Here is a 12,872-nt window from a genome sequence, read left to right as displayed (position 1 = left end):
TACCCTCTTACCCATCTCTTTTCCTCATGTTCCCATCACATCCCTCTGGGTCTCCTCCTTCCCTTTCTTCCATGGACTTCCCCTCTCACCTGGTCTCACCTATCTCCTGCCAGCTTGTACTCCTCCCCTGCCCCCACTCTCTTATTCGGGCTTCTGTCCACTTCCTTGTCCAGTCCCAATGGAGGGTCTCAGCCCGAAATGCTGACTGTTATTCCCCTCCGTAGATATGGCTTGACATGCTGAGCTCCTCCAGCATTTTGTGTCTGTTGCTCAAGATTTTAGCACCTGTGGACTCTCTTGTGGGTGTACTGTAACACCTGCCCTCTCTCGCTCCCCCTCCAATTTACCTGGTCATCTTCAGATTTCAGATGAAGCACTGTGTCTCCCGGCTTGTAGTCTTTGAGCAGCTCCGCAGATTTCCAGACATCCACTGAGTCAGGGATCCATACCCTGGCAAACTGCAAAACACAAGGGGGGGGGGGAGCAGAATGAGAACGGGTTAAAGTGAAGAGACTCTGTAGATCCATTAAATAGGATATTAAGTGGCCTCAGTTCTACAAGAGCCCAACTTCATGTGGGCTGGCACATTAACACCTACAAATAATTATCTAAGCACCAACTTACCTGGCTATTTTGATAGCACCCTCTACAAGTAGCTCATTTCCCACAGTTCATATACTGCCTTCTGCATTTTAATGGCAACTTTGCTGGTACAATTTGCAGCACTGCAATGTAACATGCATTCAGTAGCCACTTTAGATATCACACCTGCCTGTTAATGCAAATACCTAATCGCCCAATCATGTGGCAGCAACCGAATGCATAAAAGCATACAGACAGGGTCAAAAGGTTCAGTTGTTATTCAAACCAAATATCCAAATGCAGAAGAAATGTGATCTAAATGATTTTGACCACGGAATGATTATTGGTGCCAGACGGGGAGGTTTGAGTATTTCAAAAATTGCCGATCTCTTGGGATTTTCACACACAAGTCCCCAAAGTGTACAAAAGATGGTGCGAAAAGCAAAAAAAAAAATCCAGTGAGCAGCAGTTCTGTGAGTGAAAACGCCTTGTTAATGAGAGAGGTCAGAGGAGAATGGCTTCCTGGTTCAAGCTGACAGGAAGACAGCAGTAACTCAAATAACCACGTGTTACAACTGTGATGTGTAGCAGAGCATCTCTGAATGCACAACACTCTTTAAGGTGGATGGGCTACAGCAGCAGAAGACCACAGGCATACAGAAATACACTCAGTGGCTGCTTTATTAGTCCCTGCTGTACCTAATGAAGTAGACACTGATTGCAAATGGAGGTGATTCACATCACACCAGTAAGTGATGAGTAGGTAACTGAATACCCGCTTGTTTAAAAAAATACTGTTGAACTTCCCAATACACTTACAGCTTTGACTGCATAAAATATTGTGTGGATCATCTGTGTTTTAAGTTAAAAACAACTTGAAGAACAACTTTCCGCAATATTGAAAGCAGACAGGAAATGCTTCTAAAAACATTACAACCTTTTGTAAAGCATGATGACGATTCAAGTTTAACACTTTAAGCCCTAAACTATGGAACATCAAAGTTTGCAAAAATGGCATGAAAAAAAATCTTGAATTAAAAACCAGGCAACTCTGATCTTTACAAGTGGAACAGTGTGTGAAAAGAAACCCTCAGTATGTTGGTCTTTTAGCCATAAAAGTAGAACCAGCTCTCCTCACATTTATACTTGGCTCCGCTAAGGAGAATTTGGGTTCAGCCTTACAACTGTGGGTAATGAGAACAGTGACATTAAAAAGATTCTGTTATAAAAATGCTATCTGCAAAACTGCCGCAAGGTTAAAAGTCGGAATAAACTTATTTCCAATGTATGCAGAGTATGTTTTCATAAACTACCTTGAGATATTTTTCTTGCAGGCATTTCCAGAAAATAAAGAAATGCAGTAAAATTTATTTCAAAAAAAAAACTATAAACAAAGACTGACAAACAACCAATGCACAAAAGACCAACTGTACAAACAAAAAAAACACTGAGAACGCAAGTTGTGGTGTCCAAGGCTGTACACTCAGTTCAGAGTGGTGGTAAATGAAATTATCCACAATGGTTCAGTAGCCTGATGGTTGAAGGGTAATAACGGTTCCTGAGCCTGGTGGTGTAGGACCCAAGGCCTCTGAACCGCCTGCTAGATGGTGTTATGTACCCCATAACTGGTTTTCTGACCAGCAGAGAAAGAAGAATCCGTTGGAGTCTGGTGGTACCAAAACTAAAGCTGTTTATTAGTAAACTACACAATACCGTATCAAAAATGCAAATATACATATAAAACAAGTTAGCAGTAATAAACCTAAAAGTGTAGGAATAATAATAATAATCAATAAAAAAACAAGCTCTATCGATGTCTAGGGGTAAATGAATTGTCATAGGAAAGTATAGAGTTCAGTTCATAAATGCTGAAGTAGTTATGGTTGTTGTATTGAAATCGTTGGAGAGGTAACAGCTACAGCAGGCAAACTTTCCGTTGCTTTCTTAATCTGTCGTATCATTGTGGTCACTCAGTTATGACCCCTCTGTTCTTCAGCTAGATCGTTCTTCTGTGGTGGACTCGTCACTCTGGCATGAGTGGACACACACACAAGTCCCCACCGGCCCTGCTGTAACACTGTGAGCTTTACTGACCGATCTCCTGATTCGGTCTCTGAAGCCCCCACCTTTCTGTGGGTTCCCAACACTCAGTCAGTGTCCACTGGCGTGTCTGAAGGGTGTCTCTCCAGACCTGTCTTTTATCCGCACTCACGGGGTCTCAGCTATCCATCAACTCTGAATGACCGTGTCCATCAAATCAGGCCACTCCTGCTGTCTCCTGAGGAATGTTAACGAGCAAAGTAAAGTCCTTGTAGTGGAAGGTAAATGATCCAGGAAGAGTCAAAATACAGTAAATCAACAATCTCTCTCCCCCTCTTATCTGCAGCAGATGCTCTTGCCTGTGCTTTATCTCTTTCTCCCTCAATAGCAGCATAGCAACAGCAATAGTTCGTAGTTCTCAGGAGGGGGGGAATGGTTAACTCTGCACCCCATTTCCATCAGGTCTGTTCATCACTCATAGCACCCCCATCCTTCTGGGAATTTTCACCAGAGTGAAAATTAACTAATAAAGCATATTACAGAATTTAACTAAATACAGAAGTGGTCTTAACTACAAGAATAATACAAGTACACTTTCAAATGAACATCTGGATAAACAGTCAGCAATTATATTCTCACTCCCCTTTACATGTTATATTTTAATATCGAATTAAAGGGATAGTGTTCTTAGCTTAGGAGTATATTACAAAGTGTGAAACAATACATGTGTGATTATACTGTGGTACATTACAGAAATTTGTGCAAATACTAATCTCTATTTTACTTTCAAACTTAACATTCAATTTTCCATGATGTTGTCTTTATTATTCATTCTTTGTTCAAAAAAAAAATCAAATTCCCGCAAAACCAGATCCTGTTATTCAAAGTGGCATTTGGTCAACCCTTGCCTCTTTTCCACTTAACTCTTACGTGGTTAGCTTGCTCACCAGTGTGGAATAGGCCATCACAGACTCCTTTCCCATGAGCTAGCTTATCACCAATGTTTTCCAAACTAAGCCCATTTGCTGAACTTCCAAACCACTCATTAATTTTAAGCAGGTCATTAATTTCATCTTCAGGATCTTTAATTCTGTTAGTTTCTCGTTTAACATCTGCAGGTGATCCCTCTTGGTCAAAACAACACTTTAAGTTCTGCCTCTCCAAATCTCATCCGTGAACAACATCACCAAGTTGTTTATCCTTAAATTCCAAAACAAACTGTATTTGATTCGCAAGCACCTTGTTAACAAACCACTGTTCAGCTAACGGTCCCTTCACTTTAATTAACAGTTCTGAAACCAAACCCGACTTCAAATTTTCTTTATTCAAATGTCTAGGAACAATACTTTTCCCTTTCCCTTCAATAATATTCACATCACCAGCTTTCATCTCCTCACTAACTTTTAACACAAGTGACTGAGAATTCTCACTTTCTCCCAGTGCCATGGTTAACCCTTTCTTCACTGAACCAAGTCTATCTGACCCAAAAGGATTGCATTCCTTTTCAACTAAATCAGATACCTCAGACTTTTTCTGAGCTTCCATACTAGGTTCAGTACCCTGTGACTCCACATCCTTCACATCCTGAACACAAGCAAACGAGACATCTGCCTCTCCTAGGCTTTCCATACCAGTCCCCTTTTCAAATTCCAAGTTTCCCTGATCCTCCCAGTTACTCTCTGGGCAACTCCCCTCCGGAGTAAACTCAACCTTGTGGGTTAAAACAACCTCGTCTGCTAACCCAGCAGACTCCCTCAAGGTAGCGGCATCCTTTTCATCTAGGACTGCTCTCATATCATCGGGAACATACTTAACATCTACAACTGCAAACAGCTGTTTTAAGCTATATAAATCACCAGTGTCCAACCCTGGACCTTCTAACTGCCCCATCTGTTTCTCATCTTTACTCTGTGCCTCTATAACCCCCTTCCTCACTCCAAAATGTCCACCTAGGGGTATCTTATGAGCCAGGTTCAAAATTTCGTTCCTTGACAACACTAAATCTGCTTCGTCTCCCTTACTTTCCTTAGCTCCACTATTCTCCGTTTTACCATCCTCTAACCCCTCTTGGTACATGGCTGCTAAAAACATCTCTGCTAAATCAACCCTGGACTCATTTAAACTGTCTCCTTTCTCAGCCGCCCTTCTAGACATGCTGCGAGTGATTGCGCATGCGGGATAAATCTTGGAATATATGGGCGGGTCCTCTGCACTTACAGGCTTGCTTGTTAATTTCACTACTGAATACACGTCACCACCTGCCAGATGGTTACCAAGTAGGACGTCCACGCAGTCCATCGGTAGTTTCGACCGCACCCCTATTTCGACTGGTCCAGATACCAGGTCACATTTCAGAAACATCCTGTGCAAAGGTACAGCCTCAGTCCCGTTTCCGATACCTCTTAACACAACCTCCCCAGTCTCAGTCTCAGGACTGAAGTCTAACATCTTCCTTCGAATCAATGACTGTCCAGCCCCAGTATCTCTGCAGATCTGCACTGGAACTGGGGTTTCACCCTCCTTCACAGACACCGTCCCTTCCTAGATAAACTTCTCACGCCCCTCTTGTGCTCTATCTACCTTTGCCTTCCCCATCGATCTGTTGACCAACTCAATGCAACCAGTCGGGATTGCCGTTTTCCCTTTTCCTGTCTCCTTCTTCGGAGCAAAGCACTTAGATGCTATATGACCAGCTTTCCCACAATTATAACACGTAAAGTTGGGAACCTTCCTGCCTGCCTGTTTTTCCTCCTCCTTACCTTTTCCACTAGCTCCCGGCTTCCTCTCTGTCTTAGCCAGCGGGCTTTCTCTACCGTCCCTACTGCCTCTCTGATAGCTCTTATTTAAGGAAAACTTGGACTTGTGGGCTAAAGCATACTCGTCTGCTAATTTGGCAGTCACAGGCAGAGTCTCTGTCTCCTTCTCATCCAAGTACATCTTCATACTCTCAAGGATACAACCTTTGAACTGCTCCATCAGTATTAACTGTAATAGTTTATCATAATCTCCATCGACCCCTTTTGAGGCGCACTAACGCTCACAATACATTTGCATCTCACGGGCAAACTCTAAATACGTGTGGTTCCATGGCTTTCTCAAGTTCCGGAACTTCTGCCGGTATGCCTCTGGCACCAACTCGTAACTCCTCAATACAGACCTTTTTACTTCCTCGTAATCCTTAGACTCATCCATAGACAATGCCGAATACGCTTGTTGAGCCTTCCCCCTAAGTACGCTCTGTAACAGAACAGCCCATTTCCCCTTAGGCCAGTGGTGATTCACAGCCACTTTCTCAAAATGAAGGAAGAACTTACCGACATCCATCTCCTCGAATGGAGATACCAACTGGATCTGACCAATCCTGAACCCCTCATTTGGGTTTGCAACCCGATCTCTTCCCTGCGATGCCTTTAACCTCTTCATTTCCTGTGCAAACTGTCTCTCTTTCTCTCTGTCCTCCCTCTGCCTATCAGCTTCTTCTCTCTGCCTTGCAGCTTCTATCTCCTTTATCTGGAGTTCATGCTCCCTTTTCTCCTTCTCCACAGCCAACCTTAATCTTCCTATCTGTATCTGAAGCTCACCCTCGACTGGTTTTTTTCTCAGGGAACAGGTCCAATACATCCAACGTGAACACACCCTTGGATGCGTAATGCACAGCTATTGCTCTCTGTATATCCAACTTACTCATCGACGATTTCACCGCCGAGAGATTTAATCATTTTGCAACGCTCACAAATTCCGCCTTCCTGGCATCCTCTAATGCCCCCGGTAGGGTCTTTTAAAAAATTGTCAATTTCTATCTCTGCTGGTTTCCCATCTGGTTATTCACACAACCAGATCAGATAAGGGACTTCTATCCCGATTCACTGGCCCCCCAATTTGGTCATCAAATCCCGGAGACGAGGCCCCAACTTGTTACGTACCCCTTTTAACTGGGTGTCTGACCAGCAGAGAAAGAAGAATCCGTTGGAGTCTGGTGGTACCAAACTAAAGATGTTTATTAGTAAACTACACAATACCGTATCAAAAATACAAATATACATATAAAACAAGTTTGCTGTAATAAACCTAAAAGCGTAGGAATAATAATAATCAATAATAAACAAGCTCTATCGATGTCTAGGGGTAAATGAATTGTCATAGGAAAGTATAGAGTTCAGTTCATAAATGCTGAGGTGGTTATGGTTGTTGTATTGAAATCGTTGGAGAGAGAGAGAGCGAGCAAGAGGTAACAGCTACAGCAGGCAAACCTTCCGTTGCTTTCTTAATCCGTCGTATCGTTGTGGTCATTCAGTTATGATCCCTCTGTTCTTCGGCTAGACCATCCTTCTGTGGTGGATTCATCACTCTGGCATGAGTGGACACACACACAAGTCCCCACCGGCCCTGCTGTAACACTGTGAGCTTTACTGACCGATCTCCTGGTTCGGTCTCCGAAGCCCCCACCTTTCTGTGGGTTCCCAACACTCAGTCAGTGTCCACTGGCGTGTCTGAAGGGTGTCTCTCCAGACCTGTCTTTTATCCGCACTCACGGGGTCTCAGCTATCCATCAACTCTGAATGACCGTGTCCATCAAATCAGGCCACTCCTGCTGTCTCCTGAGGAATGTTAACGAGCAAAGTAAAGTCCTTGTAGTGGAAGGTAAATAATCCAGGAAGAGTCAAAATACAGTAAATCAACAGTCTCTCTCCCCCTCTTATCTGTAGCAGATGTTCTTGCCTGTGCTTTATCTCTCTCTCTCTCTCAATAGCAGCATAGCAACAGCAATAGTTCATAGTTCTCGGGGGGGGGGGGGGTTTGGGAATGGTTAACTCTGCACCCCATTGCCATCAGGTCTGTCCATCACTCATAACAATAGCGAGAAGAGAGTATGGTCTGGATGGTTGAGTCCCATGTGATGGATGCTGCTTTCTTTTGGCAGTGTTCCACATAAATATGCACAACAGTGGAGAGGCAGGACTTTTCCTGGGATGAACTGGGCTACATCCGCCACCTTCTGTACTGTGCAACTACAGAAGTTTGCCAAAATTTTAGGTGACGTGCCGAATCCACACAAACTCCTAAGAAAGTAGAGGCATTATCGTGCACAGTTGGTGATGGCACATATGTGCTTGGTCCCAGGAAAGATCGTTTATGATAACAAGGAATTTAAAGTTCCTAACCCTCTCACCTCCAATCCCCTAATGAGGTCAGGCTGTTGGATCTCTGAGTTCGTCTTCCTTAAGTCGATGATTAACTCTTTGGTGTTGCTAATACTGCACCTACAATGGATCAGATTTACAGATAAAAATAATGGATCTAGAAGTTCTTCTGGGTGTCGATAGGTGCTTGTCGAAGATCTTGTCTTCATTTTGTATATGGTCATCCATGGCAATTTTCCACTGCACAAAATGCTCAAAACAGGCAAATGCCCATAGCAACACACACAAAATGCTGGTGGAACACAGCAGGCCAGGCAGCATCTATAGGGAGAAGCACTGTCGACGTTTCAGGCCGAGACCCTTCGTGTTGCTCTTTAAATGCCCACAGCCTTCACTCTGCCAGCTGTAACTACTGGGCAAAAGCTGAGTCAGAGATCATGGAGGATGTGTGTGGTCCAGTGATACTTGAGAAGCTGGTCACATGCTGATTGGGGAATGGGACACTGAGAGGGAATGACAGCAAACGAGAGGGGAAAAAAGTCAGAGAAGGCTCATCTGACTGAAAAATCAGCTGGTGAAATTATGTCAGTCTGCTCTGCTTCAGCTAATGCATCCCACTATTGTCAGGACCAATTTCAAGATATAGCCTGCAGCATTCTCAAACCAGCCATGCACAAATGATCTGTGCTTAACCAACTTCAAAACATGCACTGCACATTGCTTGACTAATCTATCCAGCCACATGAACAGATTTTTGCAACAGTGTTCTTTGAACGATACGATTATGAACGCACAAGATCAGCTTGGGTCAACTCTAGGCAGTTTGCTTCATTAACCCCATAAACATCGTCTCATATTTAACCATTATTTAAGGCATCTTGCCTTAGAAACTGCTGCCTGATATTTATCTGTCCAAGAAGTGATATGTGATAATGACTGCTCAATAAACCTCTCAGATCCAGAGAGGGGAATAATCCATCAACAGCAACTCCATCCATAGACACGTCTCCTTCTGTTTAGCAAAATTTCCCACAGTGGCTCAGGAAATAATAGTGAAACACTTGAGCTGACAATAGGCCAGATGGCCAAAACATTTCAGAATCAGCATCCAAATCAGGTCTTTTCCAACGGGGCACACAGTAAATCTTGAAATGTGTTGTTTTGTGGCAGCAGTACAATCCAGGTATGACAAATTACTATAATTAAAGTGAGAATACATAAAATAAATATCGCAAAGGAGCAAAGTAGTGTTCTTGGACTGTTCAGAAATCTGACGCAGAGGAGAAGAAGCTGTTCCTAAAACATTGAGTGTAGGTAGTCAGGCTCCTGTATCTCCTCCCAAGAGTACCTCCTGAAAAGAACTTTGTAACTTTTTAAAGGAGTGTTTTAGGGGGAGGAGAGAGAAGGGGAGGCAGGAAGATTTAGAACAGAATTTTCAGAATTTAACTGAAGGCACAGCTAGTTTGTGCACTACTTATTTAATTTTTTTAAAGAAATACTTACTGTAATAATTCACAATTTTACGTATTGCACTGTACTGCTGCCACAAGACAAAAAAAAATTTCACGACATTACGCCAGTGATATTCAACCTGATTCTGATTCGAAACTTGAAGCAGAAAGGAAGGTGCTCAGAAATTGTACGAGTCAAGGTCATGCAAGGATCGGAAAACAAGAAATTTTAAATTTATGGGAAAACTTAACTGAGAGCCAATGTAAGTGAATGTACGGTGGCTTGAGCAGAGGATGAAGGAGAGAGATAGAGAGAGGGTGTGAAAGAGGTGAAAGGGATTTGGTGCAAATCAGGTCATGAGTAACATGGTGTTGAACGTTACAGAGCACAGAACAAGGAAAGTCATCAGGTGGGTTGGAATATACTCAGTGTCCACATTATTAGGTACCTCATGTACCTGATAAAGTAGCCACTGAGTGAATGCACATGGTCAGTTAGAAGAACTGCATCTTCCAGATGTTCCACATAAGGACCATTTCTCGTCCAGCAAAAACAAGGCTCTTGGAGGAACTCTGAGTCAGGTATCATCTATTGAGGGAAACGGATAGTCAACGTTCTGGGTTGAGGCTCTGCATAAGCCCTAATGCAGGGTCTTAATACAACACAGAAAACCTACAGCACAATACAGGCTTTTCAGTCCACAAAGTTGTGCTGAACATGTCCTTACCTTAGAAATTACTAGGCTTACCTATAGCCCTCTATTTTACTGAGCTCCATGTACCTATCTAAAAGTCTCTTAAAAGACCCTATCGTATTCGTCTCCACCACCGTTGCAGGCAGCCCATTCCACACACTCACCACTCTCAGTAAAAGACTTACCCGTGACATCTCCTCTGTACCTTAAACCTGTGTCCTCTTGTGGCAACCATTTCAGCCCTGGGAAAAGCCTCTGACTATCCACATGATCAATGTCTCTCATCATCTTGCACACATCTATCAGGCCACCTCTCAACCTCCATCGCTCCAAGGAGAAAAGGCCGAGTTCACTCAACCTATTCTCATAAGGCATGCTCCCCAATCCAGGTGACATCCTTGTAAATCTCCTCTGCACCCTTTCTACGGCTTCCACATCCTTCCTGTAGTGAGGCGACCAGAACTGAGCACAGAACTCCAAGTGGGGTCTGACCAGGGTCTTATATAGCTGCAACATTACCTCTTGGCTCCTAAATTCAATTCCAAAATATCATCCATCCCACTGCCTCCACAGATGCTGCCCGACCCATGGAGTTCCTCCAGCAGTTTGGATCTTTTTGCTCCAGTCCCCAGCATTTGCCACTCTGGTGTTTCCAGTTATCACTGAATCAGAGTCAGGCTCATTAACACTGACAGATTTTGTCAAACTTGCTCTGTGGCAGCGGTACGGTGAAGGACAGGAGAAAATTATTGTAAAGTACTACAAGGCGTCAATGGTAATTTGTAGGTCTGTTTCCAAAAGCAGACACATGCAAGTATCATCTGCACATCATTAGTCCATGACAGTGGTTAGGGGAAACTCTGACCTACAGCAGAGATGAGTAGGACTGAATGGTCTCCTACGCATCCTCTGGACTGATTCCACTCTAATAGGAAGCTGGCTGTTGCTGAATTGTAAGCTTGATGGTTTTTGGTTGAACTGCTGGGCAGTTTGATAAAATGACATCAAAACCTGTTTAGTGAAGTGATCAATAGATGGAAGGGAAAGACAAACACAAGCAAAGAAAAAACAGTATTTTTACTTATTCTGAGATCCAGGGTCTTCTGGCCCAATGATCCTGCGCCATCCAGTTACATCATGTGACCAATTAACTGGTACGTCTTAGAAATGTGGGAGGCAACTGGAGCACTCGGCGGAAACCCACACGGTCACGGGGAGAACATACAAACTCCTTACAGACAGCAGTGGAACTGAACCCAGGTCACTGGCACTCTAACTGCATTACACTAACTACTATGCTACCATGCAGCCCCTAATAATATTACTTATCATTGTGATTATGAAATACAAGCTTGTTTCAACCAACATTCTCCAAAGCTAACTAAGTTAATGATGCTTCCAACTTGATCTGAAGTGTTGGCACTCCAAGGTAAGTGTCCCTATAGTTTTTTATAGAACGCTACCTGGATTTCACTGACCTGCTAACAAAACAGTCAGCTTCTCGGATTATACGCGAGAATATCTGCTCTGTGGAGCTCTACGATCTGCATCAGCCCACACTAGTGTTCTTTCACCTCTCTGATTGTTAAAGCCTTTATCTTTTCCATGGTGCCTTCAAACCCACTTTTCCAAGTGAAGGAGGACCAGGAGTTCTGTACGGTATGAGGTCAGCTATGGTCACTGATAGTTTAACACTGAACCAACACAGTGTGGGTGCACAGAACGTACCAGGTTTTACTGTTTATTTAGAGGTGTTTCTTTGGCGTTGGTGGCGTGCACAGATTAACAGCACACGGTGAAAATGACAAATGGAGCATCGTCATTTGGTAAGAGGTGGAACAACACTCAGTTGAAAGCATTTCACCTGCATTCCATCCTGCCAAAATCACAGGACATATACCAAATCCTGGACATGCCGCGATGGCTTCTCCCAGCACTGCAGAAACTCTTAGTGCAGCAACATAACAAGTGAAGCTTTGGTTTGGAAAGTTTAGATAAAAGATTAACATTAATTAGATCAGTGCATTTGTTCCTTTGAAACCAGCAGGCTGACTCAGTGAAGACACAGCTGCGAAAATATCCTACGTGCTGGATAGCAATTGGCAGGAAGAGTCAAAACATCCAAACCCTTACACACCCTTCATCGCCACTGTGAACTGCAATGGGTTATCTCTGCCCTGTGTGATCAGTTCGACTGGCGTTCCGCTGAGCACGATACAAAACAGTGGCTGCGTTCTTGTGCACAACGAGAGCATTACACACATCCATCATTTTCTTTTCCCCCGTTACAGAGATGCCCAGGGGCCAGTGACCATGCAGACATGGAGCTCAGTGTTCACAGATCATACACTGTGTGCCTTCACTAATTAGTTAGCAAAGGGAGTGGGAAAGCAATTAAAACCATCAGATATAGGAGCAGAATTAGGCCATTTGACTCAATGAGTCTGTTCCACCATTTCATCATGGCTAATCCATTTTCCTTCTCAGCCCCGATCTCCTGGCCTTCCTCCCTGTATCCCTTCACACCCTGACAAATTAAGAATCTATCAACCTCTGGTTTAAATATGCCCTATGACTTGGTATCTACAGCCGCCTGAGGCAACAAATTCCAGATTCACCACTCTCTGGCTGAAGAAATTCCTCAGCTCCATTCTAAAACGACACCACTCTGATGAGGCACCCTCTGGTCCTAGACTCTCCTACCATAGGAAACATCCTCTGCACATCCTCCCTAATGAGACTCTTCAACACTCAATAGGGTTCAATGAAGTTATCCCTCATTCTTCTGAATTTGAGTATAGGCCCAGAGCAATCAAATATTCTTCATATCACAAGACTTTCAATCCTGGAATCATTTTGCGAACATCCTGTGAAGCCTCTCCAATGTCAGCTCATCCTTTCTGAGATAACAGGCCCAAAACTGTTTACAATACTCCAACTGAGCCCCCCACCCCAGTGCCTTA

General features: G+C 43.6%; 1 protein-coding gene across 4 annotated transcripts in view; it reads right to left on the bottom strand.

Annotated features, from left to right (window-relative positions):
* The window catches only part of myo5aa (myosin VAa), a 245,195-nt gene that overhangs the window by 166,528 nt on the left and 65,795 nt on the right, over positions 1-12,872 (bottom strand). For all 4 annotated transcript variants that reach the window (XM_059952769.1, XM_059952770.1, XM_059952771.1 and 1 more), the window contains exon 2: positions 348-458. In XM_059952769.1, coding sequence (XP_059808752.1) covers positions 348-458 — 111 coding nt within the window. The remainder of the gene's footprint in view (positions 1-347; positions 459-12,872) is intronic.

Source organism: Hypanus sabinus, chromosome 28 (genome assembly GCF_030144855.1).
Source record: "Hypanus sabinus isolate sHypSab1 chromosome 28, sHypSab1.hap1, whole genome shotgun sequence".
Classification (NCBI taxonomy): Eukaryota; Metazoa; Chordata; class Chondrichthyes; order Myliobatiformes; family Dasyatidae; genus Hypanus; species Hypanus sabinus.
Note: the sequence above shows the minus strand (reverse complement) of the source record. Positions and strands in the feature narration are given on the sequence as shown.